Source organism: Oryza glaberrima, chromosome 1, assembly GCF_000147395.1.
Source record: "Oryza glaberrima chromosome 1, OglaRS2, whole genome shotgun sequence".
NCBI lineage: Eukaryota > Viridiplantae > Streptophyta > Magnoliopsida > Poales > Poaceae > Oryza > Oryza glaberrima.
In genome coordinates, this window is record NC_068326.1 from 30,137,359 (window position 1) to 30,156,054 (window position 18,696).

At 40.6% G+C, this 18,696-nt stretch overlaps 2 protein-coding genes across 3 annotated transcripts; one reads left to right on the forward strand and one right to left on the reverse strand.

Moving 5' to 3' along the window:
• Window positions 1-2,123: 2,123 nt before the first annotated feature.
• LOC127760134 (myosin-binding protein 1-like) lies at window positions 2,124-6,619 on the forward strand. Its single transcript, XM_052284349.1, has 6 exons — window positions 2,124-2,442; window positions 3,321-4,361; window positions 4,447-4,614; window positions 4,701-4,757; window positions 4,847-5,011; window positions 5,086-6,619. The coding sequence occupies exons 2-6, from the start codon at window positions 3,407-3,409 to the stop codon at window positions 6,399-6,401; spliced, it is 2,661 nt and encodes an 886-aa protein (XP_052140309.1). The 5' UTR covers window positions 2,124-2,442; window positions 3,321-3,406; the 3' UTR covers window positions 6,402-6,619.
• Window positions 6,620-7,043: 424 nt separating this feature from the next.
• On the reverse strand, window positions 7,044-17,063 carry LOC127760133 (TNF receptor-associated factor homolog 1b-like). 2 transcript variants are annotated; one of them, XM_052284348.1, is made up of 14 exons: window positions 16,919-17,063; window positions 16,082-16,312; window positions 14,502-14,613; window positions 14,249-14,337; window positions 14,104-14,172; window positions 13,902-14,031; window positions 13,214-13,372; window positions 12,717-13,086; window positions 11,609-11,718; window positions 10,556-10,706; window positions 10,263-10,466; window positions 10,043-10,170; window positions 9,779-9,965; window positions 7,044-9,023 (listed from the first exon to the last, which is right to left on the reverse strand). In XM_052284348.1, exons 2-14 carry the CDS (start codon window positions 16,272-16,274, stop codon window positions 7,176-7,178), a joined length of 3,750 nt encoding a protein of 1,249 aa, XP_052140308.1. In that variant the 5' UTR covers window positions 16,275-16,312; window positions 16,919-17,063; the 3' UTR covers window positions 7,044-7,175. The 2 variants fall into 2 exon arrangements, with proteins under 2 accessions (XP_052140308.1, XP_052140307.1); XM_052284347.1 differs by having other exon boundaries at window positions 14,502-14,622.
• Window positions 17,064-18,696: the final 1,633 nt, after the last annotated feature.

Below are 18,696 nucleotides of genomic sequence, written 5' to 3' on the forward strand. Positions count from 1 at the left end.
TTATTTTTCTGAACCATTTAAATTTTTAACTTTAATAATAAATTCTCCCAAAACTTGTTTTCAAATATGAACATTTTGACCACGTCAGCCGTGACAAAATAAGACCACGTCGAACTGACTGGTGTGCCAGTGTTTTATTTGGCCGACCACGCCAGTCTGCCAAAAGTGAGTATTGTTTCGTCACACCAGTCTAGCGGGTATGACAATTTTATTTTGCCACACAAGGCGATGTGACGTGATCAAAAGGTTTAGAGTTTAAAATTTAGTTAGTTAAAGTTTATTCGTAAAACTACAATTTTAAAAGGTTTGAAAAATAATGAGAGTTCATAATATATTAACTAGAAAGGTTTGGTTGCTCATTGGGTGCTACTATCGAGAGCCAACTGCCTAACACCCTCCACTTGCAACCAATCGCAGGGAAATGCACCATGCATATACATCACCTGAGCTGCAACAATACGCGTCCCACGCTCACAATAAAACCTTCACCAACCGATGCCGATGGATATCAAATGTCATCAACGGGTATCAGCCTTATATATACTGATATATATCAACTAGTACTAATATATATTAGTTCATACTGATAGAATACCATATCCAGTATCCAACAAGTATTATACTGTTTGAAACAGGACACTGTACGATAGAAAACGGCCTAAACTAATTTGCAAAAAAAGGTAATATGAGCTGATTTACTATTTGATTAACTCCATAGTCTGCGCATAGCTGGCGAGCAACGACCGGCAGCACAACAATCTACATCATTGTTGACTACATCCGGAGGTACGTTGAGACCAGTACAGTCAAACCATATTAACACGCGATTCACTCTTCGGAGCACATGAAATTCGTGCGATTCAATTAAAAAAATTGCACAAAACAATTAAAAATACACATAACCTTAAACTCGTGCGATGTTATCTTTTCGCTTATGTTTATAAAGATAATCCATTCTATGCCATTGACAAAGCATGGATTCAACAATATACCATTGACAAAGCTCAGTTCTATAATATACCATCGAACAACTACTTTTCTTCCTTACATACCATCGCCGGCGGTCAACAGTTAGTCAAATTCCGTTAAGAGCAAGAAAATATCTGTTTTACCCCTAGGGTAACGATGCATCCTCATCGATTTCACTGATCATGATCCACTATTTATTCTCATTGATGAAAAATAGAAATTGCTTGTCTTTTTATCATCCAAGATTTTTTACCGCGATATGGCATTATGCAAAATCTCAATTTTATGCTAGGGGTAAAATGGTCATTTTTCATCTTTTAACGGCGGTTGACTAACGGTTGACTAACGTCGATAGCATATAAGGAAGAAAATGAGTCATTCGATGGTATATTGTAGAACTGAGTTTTGTCAGGGGCATATTGTAGACCCGCGCTTTGTCGATGGCATAAAATGGATTGACTCTTATACTTATCAGCCGAAATTTAAAATTTCATTGATTTAAGGTTTTCCCATCGTAGTTTATTTTTTAGCATTTGCTTTTAGATCGTTAAAAACACGTATTTAAAAGTTCTATTTACAAATTATTACTCCCTCCGTCCCCTAATATAAGGGATTTTGACATTTTGCTTGCACTGTTTGACAATTCGTCTTATTCAAAAAATTTGTACAAATATAAAAAACGAAAAGTTGTGCTTAAAGTACTTTGGATAATAAAATAAGTCAAAAAAATAATAATTCTAATTTTTTTAATAAGACGAATGGTTAAACAGTGTAAGCAAAATGTTAAAATCTCTTATATTGACATAGTAAGTATTCCTTTACAAATATATTGTTTAGCTTATTTCTCAAATAAACAAAATGATGGAGCAGTAGTCATCACATCTCCCGTGAATAGGGTGTGTTTAGTTTGGTTGAAATTGAAACGATGTGATGGAAAGTTGAAAGTTTGTGTGTGTAGAAAAGTTTTAATGTGATAGAAAAGTTGGAAGTTTGAAGAAAAAGTTTATAACTAAACAAGGGCTAAACAAATTTCGTGTTCCAAAATACAAATGTTGTACAGTATTACGAGGAGATGAGAAGGAAGAGCCAGCCAACTATACTACCTTTCGGCTGGCTGACCGGGGTGGCGTCGCTGTCCCGGGCCGGCCCGCGTAGCCGACTTTCGGTTGAGCCGCCCGCCGGCCCCGCCCCGGCGAGGCGTCGCACCCCCGCCGCCGCCGCCGCCCCCACTCCACTTGCTTCCTCTCTTTGTCTCCCTTCCCTTCGTTTTTGGCTCGTTCCGGCGGGTGGGAATAATATAGCTCAGGCGTGGCGAGTTTGGTCGGCGCATGCCAACCTTTTCCGTCTCAGCATCTGCTGTGCTCGCGGGCCTCTCTCTCTCTTTTTGCCCTCTGCTCCTGCCTGCCTGGCTGCCGCGATCGCAGATCGGGATCTCGGCTCAGCGCGCTGCGGCGACCCCGCTGCAGCTTGCAGGTATGTATGTTCTTGCTGGATGATCCTCGGAACATTCTTCTTCTTCCCTTGCTTTCTTTAGCTTTCGTTTCTAGGTTTGCTTCTGTAGTTGGTGAGCTCGGGTTCTAGGTTGCTTCTGTAGTTTGGAGAGCTCGGGAGCACACCCGGTGGATGGTGTGATTTTGCTGAGTTTTCTGTTCTTACATGGGAGAGGCTAGTCAATTATAGGGGAATCCGCTGTGCAGGCTATAGTAGTGCTAGGTTGCTTAGCTTTATGCTTATTGTTCTCTTTGTTTGATCGGATTTTGTTCTGTTGCTGGGTGGTTTCTGGAAGAGTTTAGTCTGTTCTGGTGTTAAAAATTTTTCAAGCTTTCAAAGAGGTTCTTTTCTTTCTCCCCTTACAAAAGAGACAATTTGAGCTGTTCTTTCATCATCGGAGTTTGTGGGATTCAAAAGAAAGCTCTTCTGTGCAGCATCACTGTTCTTAATGCTTCTTGAAATTGTCCTGTAACAATTACTACTTGGACTGATGCTTCCAACATTCTCTTGGTCCTGGGTCTATTGATCACCATTATGGCTGCTGCTAGAGCTGGACGCTTTTGATTTTCTGTTTTCTAGTGGTTTTCCAACCTGGTGTTCGGTTTTCCTGTCTTTTCTCCAGCTAAGCTCGCCTTTAGTTCACCAAAATCAAGCATATCCGCTACAATGACACCGCCATCATTACTTTACCGTTCTATCAGTGCTCAATAATGAGATAAAAGGCCGTCCTAATCCCACCAAACTTTGATGTTTACAGCTTTTGATGAGTAGTTGCTATGTTATTCAGAACAGCATATCATTACTCATTAGTAGGATCAATTATACACTTCACTCATTAAGTTTGTTTTTGATTCCTTCAGAAATTCTGGTTCAACACCAGCCACCTTTCACCAATCTAAAGAACCTGAGTACAGCAATTGTGAAGAATTGAGCATATTGTTCAAAGATGGGTACAAGGATGCCAACCTTACGGAGATTGTCAGCCACACTGTCATCGGTGTTGCTCGAGTGGATCTTGATGCTGCTGCTGTTCATCGATGCGGTTTATTGCTTCTTGGTCACCAGATTTGCCCGCCTCTGCAGATTACCGGCACCGTGCCCTTTCTGCTCAAGGCTAGACCATGTCCTGGGTAATGAGAAACCATGCTTCTACAGGGAATTGATCTGCAAAACTCACAAGTCAGAGATCTCATCTTTGGCCTTCTGCCGTCTACATCAGAAACTTGCAGGTGCCCAAAGTATGTGTGAAAGATGCAGTGACTCACTTGTAGAAAACAATGATGACCGCACCGATGAGCCAACAATGGCTGCCACTCTACCTGATAGTAATCAAGGATTATATTCCCATGATACAAGAATTTGCTCATGTTGTGCACAGCATTATACACAACAGAGACCGACAATGTTTTCTCGAATGATCACAGAACTAGAACCTGCTGAGGCTGTTTGCTCACCAAAGATTTGCACAGATTATTCCATACTTCATCAAGTGGATAAATCTTTGGATAAAGATATTTGTCACCAGAGTGATCACTCCATCCATGAACGATACAGTGTGCTGCAGATGACATCTGGCTCCGAGGATGAGGCTCCCTGTGCTGTTGATGGCAAAATTTCACACCATCATAAAACCAATTGTATGGAGGAAGATTTGAATGAAGATGCCACTGCCGAGAAATTTGCTGCTTCTTCCACTGAGTTGGTCAGGCCATTAGAAATGAATGTTCCGATGGAAACCGATGTTGGTGACTCATATGATATATCCTCGCCATATGTTCTTGTAGATGATCATCCTGATAGTATAATTGGTGAGGGCCAAATGGAAGCAGAAGATGCTTCATTAGAAAAACAGACATGCCAGCATGATCCCCTAGCTGTCAAAGAAGAGTCAGGTTTGACAGGTAACTGTTAGTTCCCCAAACTGGGATGACTCCTACTGAACTTCTTTTTCAGTTTGAAAGATTAATAGCATAGATAATCATGCAGATGTCAATGTTTCCCAAGTTCCAGTTGCATCAAGTGTCGAGTCACCTCAGAATCTTGGGTACAACGAGGCATGTCATGGGGCGAGTGAAAGCACCATTGATCCATGTTCATCACAGTCCACAACACTAGAACAAAACATTGCTGTTTCAGAGCACAACAGCACAATAGGTATATCTTAATCATAGTTTAACAATAAACTGAATGGTATTTTCTTCCTGTTCGTCTAACCCCCCATCACAATAAAAAAATGTCAGATGATCTGGAAGGTCACAGGTCAGAAATTACTGTTACATTGGTTGATGATGATCCAGGTAAGGCTGTACCTCAGGACTGACTATTTCTCAAGAATCAAGATATATGTCTGAAAGGTTTCTTTATTCCGACCTGTTTTCCCTTTCAGTTAATTTTAGAGATGACCATGTTTCACAAGTTAATTCTAGTTCTGAAGCTGTTGATGAAGCTGAAGATTATGCTAAGGAAGCTGAACAGACTTGTGATATGGTAACACATGAAGTGGCACTCAAAGATCCTTCCAATACAAATTCCAAAGATCCTACAGCAAAAGGTTAGTTGATTTCTACCTTCCCTCAAGCAACAGTATTTCAAAAACTGGTCCTTACATTTAACCCTTTTGGTTAGGTTTTGTGGAAGAAGCTCCTATATCACCACAGGCTATTAGACCAAACAGTGAGGTTGTTCAGGGTCTCAATGTCATCGAGGAACATCCGCAAACAAGCGCGACTATTGGTGAAAGGAGACCATCTCTAAGCACTCAGATTAGCATGAATGAAGCCTACAAGCTTGCCATTGGTGCCAAGAGTAGCTTGCCATCCCCCACCTTGACTGATGTGATTCTTGGAAAGGATTCCTCTTCTAGTGTAAATGAAGAATTGAGGTTACTGCTGTCACAGCTCTCGGCTTCCAGAGGACTCGAGGCTCCATGGGTCGACCCAGGCCCTAGCCCACGTGCGTATGGGCGTGGTGATGATTTGATAGTGCAGAACATCACGAACAGAATTTCAATTGAGAGAAATGCATCTGGTTTGGAGTCACTGGAGGGTAGCACTGTAAGTGAGATGGAAGGTGAAAGTGCCACTGAACGGTTGAGACGACAGATTGATCTTGACCGAAAATCTATACACCTCCTCTGCAAGGAACTGGAAGAAGAAAGGAACGCTTCAGCGATTGCTGCAAGTCAAGCTTTGGCTATGATTACCAGATTGCAGGATGACAAGGCTGCCATGCAGATGGAAGCTTTACATTACCAGCGGATGATGGAAGAACAAGCAGAGTATGATAGTGATGCGCTTGCTAAAGCTAACGAGCTACTTGCTCAGAGGGAACAACAAATAGAGGAATTGGAAGCTGAGCTCGAAAACTACAGGATGCAGTTTGCAGGTGGACCAACAGAGAAACAATCCTATCAGGTCTCCTTTAATGAAGAAAACATTGCCGAAACTTTGCTTGATGAAACTGGTCTTGAAGCTCCTGCAATTACCACACCAAGTGGTATAAATTCATTAGTGAGCTTTGAAGAGGAGAGGGCATATATAGCTGATTGCTTGACGAAGCTGGAGCAGAAGCTTCAATCCTACTCCAACAACAGTACTAACATTCACTTGTCAAATTCAGATGTCATAGAGGATTACCTTTCCAACAAAATGCACGTTGTAGATGATGGCTCACTGCAATGCCAAGAAAGCACAAGAGAGGCCCAGGAGCCCGTTTTCTTAGCTAAAGAAGCTCATTCTTCAACAGTGAGTCGGAAGACTGATCTTAGCACGCTTCAAGAAGAAATCTCAAACTTGAACAAAAGATTGAAGACGCTAGAAGGAGACCGCAACTTTATTGAACATAGCATAAACTCACTCAGGAATGGCAAAGAAGGTGTGATGTTTATTCAGGAAATCGCTAGCAACCTAAGAGAACTGCGAGCAATTGCTGGTAGTAAATAACACGCACAACTTCTTTTTAGTTTTTTACACAACTTATTTGTATAGCAGATACCCATCCATCTTGTAAATTGTATACTAGGCAATCTGTTCTAGTTTGAGGGAAATTGCATAGAAAAAGCTTGTATTAAACACAAGGCAGACATAATTGTAAGCTGTGCATGTTTTTCATTTTTTTGAGCTTTGGGTTTGCTCATAATTTTTTTAATTGTATTACTCCAAGACAGATTTGTTCATCTTAATAGCAGCAAAGGAGTCATGTGGGTATATAATCTGAAGTTGAAATAGACTTCGATGGTACCTTCAGTTTTGAATTGCTTCTCCAGGTTGCTGCATACTTGCATTATTTGGACCCTGGAACATCTCAGCTCCGTTACCTTGGCATCCAACTATCCGACCTGCCACTGCAAAATCACAACACTTCTTTCGTTTCCCAGCCCATTACAGCATTTTTTAGGCTTGTAAGAGAAAACCACAAACACGTATATGCAAAATCTGGAACTTTCCAACCCGATGAAGTAGTCATAGAACTCTTCTGGACTGACTTGTTAAAATTCCGTTTTATACTCCAACCAAAAAAGAAATAAAGAAGAACCATAAAACTATGAAAGCAGCCGACAGAAAATTTAACGGACACTGGAATGCTTTACACAATGTATTATTTCTTTGCCCCTTTAAAATTAAAAGTTACAACCTGGTGGCCATGGCGACGCTTACATCTGCCACCATGGTCTGTGACAACTTATAGCAGGATTTATTATCAATTGTGTACAGGCATCACCATTGCCCGTTGGCATGGCGATACAGATGTTCTCCATTCACCCTCCCACTCCCTAAATTGGTGTAGTTCCCCATTTGCTGTGAAAATCCATTTGGGTTAACTCCAAGGTTCACTGCTGGATTTGAGAAGTTATGTAGCCAAGGTTTTGAAGTAATCGAGTCCATCCTTCCATTGGAATAAGCATCCAATGTGGAATTTTGCCCTTCTCTTAACCTATAAAGAGCATTCAGCCTGTCATAAGCCATCGGGTAGCCCTCGTCATAGTAATGATCGGCCAAGTTTAACCGGCCAGAACTACTTATGGAAGTCACTTCAGAGTCTACTAAGTTTCCTCTGGAAGAATACGGCAAGCCCAATGTATGATATCCGTGGAGGGTAGACTCTGCCATACTCCCACTGCTTTGTTCCTCCTCAAGCAAGTCATTGATGATATCAAGGTGTGGAAATTCTTCTCCAACTGGCCCTGGCAATTGGTATGAGACAAGGTTTGTTGGAATCTCCCTCTGGAACTGCCTATATTGAAGCCCCCCAAATTCGCCTTGTTCCCCTGTTCCACTGCATCCTGCTTGCTGATAAGAATTGTCCCTCCAAGATCGAGTATGTGCATCACCCTTGGTCATTTGATGGTAAGGAGAATCATCTTTCCACATGTATTTGTTAGCATTACTATCACCTTTCCATGGGTTCCAGTTATCAATTGCTTCGGACTTTCCTTGCCCAAACATGAAGCCCTGTTTACCTGGTAATTGGCCATTCCTTCCGACCGGAGGTACCATGGCAGATGCTGCTGATGCATACGATGATAGTGGCTGTGAAAGTGCGACGTTTTGGCCAAAAGAAGTTGAATGATCAAGACTTGCTGATGCTGTATCAAGATTACTCTTACCAATGATGGCATTTCGGTAGGTCTGTGCTGTATAACTTGGAACAGAAGGGGATGGTTCATTCCTCGATTGTCCAGCCAGGGTCATTGAGCGGGAAAGCATTGGGGGAACTTGAACTGCTGGCGTAGGTGGTAAAGTTGATCTTGGTACCTGGAACAGAGGAGCACTTGAAGGCCTCGATATTGCAGGAGTTTGGGAAACAGACAGGACTGCAGCCTTTTTGGGAAGAATAGCTTCTCGGGCTTCTGAATTAGACGTGGAAGACATTTGCTTTGATACAGGGTCAAGTGACGTAACCTTGTCAACCAGAGGTGCAGGTTGTTTTGGTGTCAGGATGGTTTTAGCAACCTTTCCAACTTGTGGAGCAAGTGATTTTGGGGGCACCAGAATAGCTTTAGCGACTTTCTCACCCTGTGTAGCAGGTGATTTTGAGGGAGTCGGAACAGCTATAGAGACCTTATCAACCTGTGGAGCAGGTGATTTGGTGGGAGCAGCAATAGCTTTAGAGACCCTATCAACCTGTGGTGCCGGTGATCTAGACGGTGCTTGAATAGCGTGACCAACAAGCAGCATGCCTGAAGGAAGGGTAACAGTTTTATCAACTTGCGGTGGATTTGAGGTGATTGGAGTATCAATTTGTGGAGTTGAACATGATACATGATCTTCACACAAAACTGGCTCATCTTTACTCAGGGTGGAAGCAACAGTAGGCACAGGCTCAGTGCTTAGGATGGTGGTTGGTGTTACTGGAGTGACTTCTTTACTGGCACCAAACTTTGAAGGTGATGCATTAATATCAGCATCAGAGATAGTTACTGAAGATTGATCTGGGCTCTTCAGAACCTCTGGAGTCTCTTCTAAAGAATTGGATGAGAGTGATGAGGATGAACCAGTTGCTGACTCAGCTGCTGCCTTCTTTTCCAAATGAGCCTGGAGTAGTTTCCTGCCCTCAATTTCCTTCTGTTAACAAACATAAATAGAAATAGATACATCAATCTTCAGCAGTACAAAAACAATTGCACAAGATAACTGACAATTGAAGTGTTACTATGAAATGACTATAAAATACTAAATAAAATTCCAATTCAGGAAGTGAATTCACCAAAGCATATTTTGTCAGGAACATATCCATGCAATGCATCAGTATGATGTAAATAACACAATGAATTTGTTTATGGATCTGTTGTATCTTGCGATCTCCTGTGTTCTGTACTTGCATTTTCTAGCTTGTTGTGTATTTGTGTGTGCATTTCTGATGCTGAAGTAATATTAGTCCTAACACCAAAAAGAATGCAAAGTTATGTTTTCATTTGGAATGCTATCTAGCAGTATTCCATTACTGTGCTTATCATCCTTACAGTAAAAACAGGGAGAATGGTGCAGTTAATCGGCAAATGGTACAGAAGAGTTTTACAAGTCTAGCCATATTGTTAGCATAATAAAATGGCTCTGGTGTTTGATCCTATGATTTAGTCTAGTAAAAGTTCAAACTCCTTGCAAACCATATTGTTAATTGTTGCTAAATCTATCATCAGAATAGCTAACCTATTTCATTGCCAACATAAACAAGCAAATTCAAAGCACTACTAGACAACAAAACTGAGTCCATGAAACCAATGGTGACGGTGATATGCTTTAAGATGACAATTTCATAACATAAATGAACAAGGCAATAGTGGAAATATAGCTCAATATTTTATAAAGAATAACTTAACCTCATGTAAACGTTGCCCAAGTTTCCGAAGCCTATCTTTCAAGGTAAGTAGAACAGTCTCTTGATCGAGCTTTGGAGCTGGGCCACAGCCAGATGTATTCCTGTCTGAGCTAGTCGTGCTTGATGGAAGATCATCCACATCCTCGGTAATGTTCATATTGCTTGTGCTCCTGCTGCGAGCTTTCCCTCTGTGCATAAATTCAATTAAGACAAATTCTAGTTGCCAAGAGAAGTAATGCAAAATTAAGACAGAATGCTAACCAACCTGTTGCGTGATATCTGATCTTTACTTTCTAACAAGTTATTTCTTTTGCCTTGCGCATTGTTCATAGTAGCAGACTCAGATGAACATGACAATGACTTAATCTCCATAGTAGAATGTTTCTTCTGAATCTGAACATTTTTCATCTCAACATCAACATCATTCATCCTATTAACAGGCTTTGAAATATTATTGACTGTGTCAGTTTGGAACTTTGACATACCTCAATTGACCCATCTAAATTGTCTGAAACATCTGAGGCACCTTCTTCAGAGGTATCTACTTTCATGGATATTTGTCCTGCCTGTTTAGAGTCTTCCCTGTCATGAATTGTGTTTTCATCTTGACTTCTTTCTGGAAAATTTGAATCACATTTTTCTTCTCTATCTTTGTCTTTAACCTTACGATTGTTCTTCTTCTGCTTTGCCTGAAAATGATAATCGATCATTATGAGTAAAACAAAATCCAATCTAACATAAAATAAATGAAGATGACATGACCATGTTAAAAATTAACCTGTTTTTTCTTTGCACGTTTATCCTTTTCAGTGGTACTGCCACGCTTCCCCTTCATCTCATTTTCAAGTAGCCAGGCCTCTTCCTCTTCGCGAATAAGCTCCTCTTGCCTCTTCAAAGCAACAGCTTCTTGATAGGCAACCTCAATTCCACTAATGTGAAAACAAAATGTAAGAGGCAATGCAAAAGGATGAAAAGGTTATCTTGTGCTAATCTAAGAGATAATGGACTATGCCAGTATATTTCTAAGAGAACTTGAGGATGAGCTCCAGTTTTGTGTTACAGAACTGTTTGTTTGGTTTTATGGAACTTTAAGGGAGATACTGCAATGCAAAACACCAGGAGGCTTCATGGAAAAGCTTCGTGCTAACTCAGTAATAATAGAACTCAAAAGGTACACTCTTCAATGTAAAACAGAAATGAGATATATGGTGGACACGTACTACGGGGTATGGACAAGTCTAACATAGGTACCCATGTCAGGCAAGGCAAGAAAAGTTCAGTTGGGTGGGAGCTGTGCAACAGGGTTCAAGTTAGAGGCATGAATTAGTAATCCTCATGACCTAGACATTTGCATTGGCAAAGAGCGAGGATACGAATAAAGATAGGTTAAGTATTGCCACATTAATAAAGGTTAAGGGCATGCATATGAGGATGCCATATGTCCTTAATGAATTTAAGAAAGAAAAGAACTGAGCCTCTATCTCTTCCGGTTTCTGTTCCAATCACTTTATTTACTCTCCACCTAGACCCATTAACATTCTTCTGCCACCACCAGACCTGTGTGATGCTGGCAGCCTCAGCATACTAACTCGGAAACTGACCACACAAAATCATTAAACCACTTCACAATTACACATTGATACAAGCCAAAAAAAAAAAAGTTGAATGTGACCACATGAGTCATCCGGTTGATCAAGCACTAAACAAAATATGGTACTAAGAAAATCACATAAAAGGACAACATAGGACAAATGGTTTTACAAATTTATGATATGTACCCAGAAAACCAATCATGTGGAGGTAACAAGATGATTGAACTGAAATATATTACCTGAATATATGGGATAGTGCAAATGTTTCAATTATCTTCTGACCAAGTTCAGTTAGGCGCCTTTCTTCACGTTCAATCGAAACTTTGTTAACTTCTCCAGAACAGCCATCCTAGAAAGATGAGAATGACAAAAACTGAGCAGTGAGATAAATAGCTATACTGCATTCAAGTAATACAAATGCTTACAATCTTCACATATCAAGACCACAAAATGGGAAAGTAAATGAAATTCACTCTCATTCTACTACTACTCAAGTCTCATCACAAAGAAGCCTTGTTTTGATTCTCAGTCTCCAAGGTACAACTTTGACCACCAGAGAAATTTACTTCTAGAAATTCTATTCATCAACCTTGAATATTTAAGATAGAAATATTCTCCTAACTAAAGTACAGAAAGATGCCAAACTGGAATTTTGAAGGTAAAACCACTGTTTGAAGCTTTACATGACCAATCAAATTGAAATGTCATAAGAAGAGCTAGTAATGAAAATGAATCGCTACAGTTTGGTGATTGTTTTAACCACATTTATTCATTGAAATCAGAAGGTTCAAGAAAACAAACTCCGAAAAAAAGAATCATTCTTGCTTAACAACAAACTATGGAGAAAGCATGAAAGAGGATGCAAAATTAAAATATTAAATAGGTCCAACTGGACCAGCTGGAGGAGAAGATCCTGGCAGCCGTGCAATCACTGAGATCCGGTGTGGGATGACTTCCTGATGCCCCGGCTCTTTTTGCTTTGTTTTTAATGTTCGGGCCTGCGTGCCATCTCTGTTTCAGCTTCTAAAGCTGTTGTAAGGCAAACTACTTCCCCTGCGTTGCGCTGCTTTTGAACTGGGTAACCCCCAGCGTTGTAAAACCCTTTGGCTTTCAATATAAGCTGGGCCATCGGCCTTGTCTAAAAATAGGTCAAATAATGGTGGAAACTGGGAAGACAAGGAAATAAGTTTGACATAGGATGCAAACTAAAGAGATTTGAACTAAACTAAATTAATTCCATATCAGTGAAACAAGAAATACTAACATTCATTTTGGGGGCCAGAAACTCAATATTATTAACTGTATAGTCCAGAAACTGAATGAATAAATCATATGAAAAATACCTACCTTAGTGCGGCTCTGGGAACATTTGTCATCCTTTGGAGACACAGGCTGACAAGGCAAGGGTTCTAAAGCTGCCCTCTCAAGCAAAGCTATGACATCGCCAGCCAAAACAAACATGTCCACATCAACATGGACCATAGGCACTGGCAGCTCTACAAAATCCACTGAGTCTATTATGCCTTTCTTGCTCTTGCTCTTGCTCTGGCACTCGAGCGCCTTCAACCCCGTATACAGAGAGTCCATAACTAACGTTGAAGTTACTTCTTTCTCCACAAAGAAATGTTTCACTATTATTTTCAGTATGACATCACTCTTCTCTGTCGACATGCGATGCCTTGTGCTTTGGTCAATTGCAAGCCAGAAGGCACGGAAACTGCAGTACAAACAAAGATATGCATGTGTTAGTATTAACTTTTTTAAAAACACACCCACGCGCGCGCGCACAGATACTTAATCATTATGAAAGGATAACAGGATGTTGATAACTTTAATTGTATAACCTGGACCATCTCATTTTGTCCTCAATGAGCTTGCAAAGTTTACTTCTGCGCTCTTCAACAAAGCGTCGGTAAATTTGCTCTATATTGGTCATATAGACACGGAGTAATTCTCGTCGATAAGGGCGATCGAGGCAACGAAATGGGCGATCCACTTTCTCCCTCCAGTATTGAAAAGCAGAAGAGAACAGTTACTGAATGTCCAGCAATCAATTTATAAGTATATAACCAAATTTCTGAGCACACCATAGTTGAGCATTGACAAATTAAACATAGAAGCTAGGACTTAAATAATTAGAGAAAATAGAGGCATTAAAAAAGAGAGATCTTTGAATAAATCGCAGTATAACATGTTGCAACATGCAATAAAAACAAAAGAAAGGTTTATACAGCTCACAACAGGGTACAGTTAAGATTTCAATAAGTCGAAACTGCACATGAAGAGTAAAACTTGAATTATGGAGAGCATAAATGCCCCCAACAAAATCATCTTAGCACAAAAGCATCGTAGGAACAATTAAATGAAGAGATCTTTCGTGTTTCAGGGACATAGGAAAAACATATCTAAAAGCATATCTGTGGAATGCTTTACAGATAAGGCCATAGATATGCAATTTATTTCAATCATATAGAACTGCAAACAAATTTTACTCTTTTAGGTGCTAATCCTGAAAATTGGTAAACTGCCTACCTGATAACTTGAACTTGAGCAATGATTTCAAGAACATCATCAACAAGGAAACCATCTTGGATTTTTGACAACTCCATAAATTTTTTCCATCCCCAGTCATGTTCTTTCTTCCAGAATTTGTGCAGGGTGTCTGCAAACTTACTTAGTTAAACTCTGAAACAGAGTGTTTAATTCAAACAATAAGAATCACAGATTGCCTCACCTGAATATTTAACTTTCTTTGGATCAAGATTACCCACAGCTATAGTAAACTGTGCGAAATGGCTCCATCCTGAAATGTGTTAAGGGTGTGATTAAATACTGTGAGGAACACATAAGATAGTTTAGCCAACATAATAACAGCAAACCTGGGAGAAGTTTGTCATGATTAGCAACACATAGAAATAATGACAAGTGATTGGAGACATCACATCCTTGAGGGTAAACTAGAATGTACCTGCACAAATAACAATTAGTGATGAGTGATTTGTCAGTCAATGGAATAGAGAATCTAAGCAGAATGCATTACAAACTGAGCTACTAAGCAATTTAGAGTTTCCAGCTCCGAAAAGAGAATTGCTGTGACCAAATTTTCTAGTAAGTTACCATCAGGAATCCTACCATTTGTAACCACCAGCTTCAAATGGTTCGCTTTTCATTTCTCTTTTTTTCTCCTTTGAAAAGTTTTCAATTCTCCAAGTATATCGCCCAAATAAATCTGAAGGTCTAGGCCCTGAGGTAACTGACAGAGATTAGCCAAATGAAATGTAGCTGCAATTATTCAATTACAATAAAGAAAGAAACATCGCTAAAGAAAAAAAAACAGGTTAATTTGAAGATGGAACTATAATTACTATTGTGTCAAGAACTGTAACTGACAAGAAGTTCGCAGGTTTATCACTTCTGTCAAACAAAAATGTTGGTAAATACTAGTAACATATATTAGTAGCCATAGACAGCAGCATGTGTACTCCAAAACTCTTTTTATGCCCTAAACTCAGTTCAACTTTACAAAGACCAAGAATAGAATGGATAACAGCATTCTTCGTGGATAAATAATTCATATGTACAACGGCAAATAATACTTTTGGAGATAAGTTTTTAGGAAGCTTCGTTAACTTAATGACATGGTGATATATTGACATGGATAGGAATGCACGGCATATGATGATGACATAAAAATATGTCAACTGTAACATAATGTATTTGGGATGCAAGCAAGAAACACATATTTTCAGGCAACTGTTTCTGGATACAAGCAGAAATATGGTGATTAGCGAATAACCAAAAAGTGAATTAGCTAAAAAGACACAATTAACCCTTCTAGGCTTCTGAACTGTCAACCCAACTAAACAGATACTAATCAAGCTAAACAGTATCTTAGGTTAACTACGTCTGCTGCCAAACACAAGAAATGAGTTAAGTTAACCTAGTTATTTAACCCTGAGTGAAACATAGGGCTTAAAGGTAGAGATAAGTACAGGTGGCCAAAAGTGCAATATTCAGAAGGGCAACTGCATTGCACTGGCACGTTGAATGTGTTATGTGTACAAGAGGAAGAAACAATAGGAGTAAACAAACTAATGATACTTTTGAGTATGACTAGAAAAAATAGTTCTTTCAGGTCTTCATAGCAAATTTAAGCATGTAATCTCTGTCCATACTAAGGCCCTGTTTCTTTCAGCTTAAGATTATTATAATCTAGATTATTGAGTCAGATTACTATAAGCTAGATTGTTATAATCTGTAGTAGAATGGAGCCTAGATTATTGGGTTTGCAAGTCTAAAGAGGGAGTGGGGTGGCATGGTGGGTAATTTTTCACCCAATAATCTGGAAAAAGCTCACCTAAATGAGCTTATCAGATTATAATAAGCTGGGCTCCAGATTATAATAAGCTACTTCAATAAGTTGTTTGTTTCTTTCTGCTTACTCCCAATAATCTGGATTATAATAATCCCAAGCTAAAAGAAACAGGGCCTAATGCGCGTCCCTCAAGATTACAGTTTCCAGCACTGGCCTGCCAGACACATATTTCAACATAATATTATCTTCCTAAGGAACTAATCATAACTCTTAGTTGAGAAATGGCTGTTTGTTTTTCCCATAAATAGGCTATAAAAATTTCAAACTCTAGCGCTATCATTTTGAATTATTACGGTAATTATCATCACAGTGAACAAAAGTAGTGTTATTTGCATACCAGGATCGTCATCTTCACCATCAGAGTCCCAAAAGGGAGGGGCCGTGGAAGGGCTCCCATTCTCGACATGCTCGCAGGACCGACAATCAGACACAGAAGAAGTGGATACACCTTGATTATTGGTCTCTATCAATCCACTTGCCCCTAACCCATTAGTTCTAATAAAATCTTCAACTGTCATATCATGCTCCATCAAATAATCGTAGAACCGTACAGAGCCTGACTTCGGATCTGTGTACAGAAACAAGGAAATATGTGCTAAATTCAACATGCTTACTTTACTGTCTCAAAATGGCAGTCTAATCAAACATGTGCTAAGCGCCTAAGCCTTCAAAACTCATGCCAAGCCGATTCCAGGGTAACTAACCCAACCACAGAAATCCAGAAATATCACTATATCAGCATGTGTGCTTTACAGTATCAAAATGGCAGGCTAGTCAAACCTGTGCTAAGCCCTCAAAACTCAAGCCAAACCGGCTTCAGAATAACTATAATCCACCCACAGAAATCCATGATCACTGCACACAAGTACCATCCATATAAAACCAAAAGCCCTTCGTTACGAAGCGCGGGCAACCGAATTTCACTGGAAATATATACGGAACGCAAAGCTACAAGCAGGCGGGAGAAACTCAGGTACGCCTCCCCTCGAGACAACGTTGAATTCCTTTCGCGACTCCAAAAAATCCCCAACAGCCAAACCAAACAGGCCGGCGCATCTAACCCTCAGACCCTAGTCCCCCGCCGCAACCATATCTCATCAGCGCCCGCGGCGCCACGCGCGCGCGCGCCTCCCCGATCCCGTGTCGGCCGGGAGGAAAGGGCCTAGCGTCTCACCTGCGTCGGCAGCCGGTACGCCGGACGCGGATGGCGAGCAGAGAGAGCCGCCGCGTCGGCGGCGGCTGCGGCTGCTGCAGACTCTACTGCGGCGGCGGCGGCGGCGAGACGAAAAGGGAGGAGAGAGAAAAAAAAAAAGGGGGGGATGGGTAATATTTTGGATTGGGGAATTTATATTTTCGGCGAGTGGGGCGGAGACGAGGTTGCGCCTTGCGCCGATGTGTTTCTCTTTCTTCCCCGCACGGTCCGTCCGATCCATCACTGTAGGGCTGTAGCCCTTTCTGACGCCGAGATGCGCACCCGTGCGGCGGGCCGCGTATGGAAGTGAGAGCGGTGGGTGGACTGAGCTACAGGGACGGCCGACCGGGGCGCGCCGCAAATAGGCAAAAAAAAAAAAAAAAAACGGTGATCTCAATGGTGGGGAGGGCCGTGCAAAAAGGAAGTTTTCACCGTACGCCATGGAAGACCTCAAAACTATATGTATCCAAAGTTTTGAAATCATATATCTAGATCTACGAAGAAGAAAGAAAGAAATAGAGAGTAACATACTGCGTGGATCTCGTCTGGTGTATAAGTCATTGTTTTGATACCATATAATCTCCCGTTTACTCTGCACGGAGCGTCGCCAGCGCGCATGGGTGGCGCGCCTGGCCGACACCATCGGAGATGATTCGAGGTCGCGAAAAAACCTACAATGGTGTCTGTGGTTTCGAGGGTTAAGGATTTGAAAAAGGAAATATTCAACCATAATGGTGATAGAAGAGAAAAAAAATAGAGTACTAGTAGAAAATACCGTATGTGGAGCTCGATCTCCGCCTATGGTGAAGGTAGGGAATACTCAAGCAGGTAGACGAAGGGGGGCGTGGAGGTGAAATATAAGAAGAGGGGGACGCGGGAGATGGCGTGAAGTAGATTAGTACGGTTTCACATGTACCTTGTTTTTATGACGCGGTATAAACATAAAAAGAATAAAATCAAAAGTTGATTTTGCGGAGATAATATTGATGACGTGTAGAGGGGCTACATCATGTGAATACGTTCCAATATCCATTTTTGGATATTTATTAGTCGATCAAGTATGATGCGTCACACGATATTCGAGATCATCTAACATGTATAGATAACTTGGCAGTTTCTTTTGTTTTTCATGTGAATCATACCGGCACTAAAAAAATGCTCTCAGGAGGTTATTTCAGTTTTTTAGAACCATTTGAAAACCATTGATTGCTGGTGGAATTTGGCTAAATTTTATCAAAAAATTAAATTTTAGTTTGATTAAAAAATGTCATGTTTACATAATGGTTTGCTATCTCAAGTCGGACCGAAATGTCTAGTTTTCACAAAAGAAAAATGAAGAAGTTTATATGTTGATATTGTAAACCTTGTTTTGGCAGATCTGACGACGAGAATTGTACCAGTAGACAGTCCCATAACTCAAAGCAAAGTGATTTGTGGGTGATCTATTATTGTTCTATCAGTTCAGTTGCGGAACCCCATCCCCCTCCCTCTACGAAGAGCCCCGACTGTCTCCACTATTCATCACAACTCTTGTGTGGTTGGCCTTAGCCAACACCCAGCGGCAAACCTATAGGTTCAGCCACCGAGGTGCTTAGAGGGTTTCCCGTCGAGAATCCAAGATCAAGATGAACATTGAGCCTTTTAAAGGTGATTGGATATATATGTGTATGTCTCTGTGTTTTAGCCTTTTAAAAACTAATTTTATAAATAGGCTTCGGGCAAAAAAAGCATCTAGAAGTAAATCATTTTTCTTGACACTA

Excerpts from the sequence above, each read along its gene's own strand:
- LOC127760134 (XM_052284349.1), top strand. The coding sequence starts at position 3,407 with ATGGGTACAAGGATGCCAACCTTACGGAGATTGTCAGCCACACTGTCA. Across the intron at positions 4,615-4,700 it reads AGAGCACAACAGCACAATAG|ATGATCTGGAAGGTCACAGG; the intron begins GTATATCTTAAT and ends AAAAAATGTCAG. Across the intron at positions 5,012-5,085 it reads CAAAGATCCTACAGCAAAAG|GTTTTGTGGAAGAAGCTCCT; the intron begins GTTAGTTGATTT and ends CCTTTTGGTTAG.
- LOC127760133 (XM_052284347.1), bottom strand. The coding sequence starts at position 16,274 with ATGGAGCATGATATGACAGTTGAAGATTTTATTAGAACTAATGGGTTA. Across the intron at positions 11,719-12,716 it reads GTTCCCAGAGCCGCACTAAG|GATGGCTGTTCTGGAGAAGT; the intron begins GTAGGTATTTTT and ends TCATCTTTCTAG. Across the intron at positions 9,024-9,778 it reads TTGGGCAACGTTTACATGAG|AAGGAAATTGAGGGCAGGAA; the intron begins GTTAAGTTATTC and ends GTTTGTTAACAG.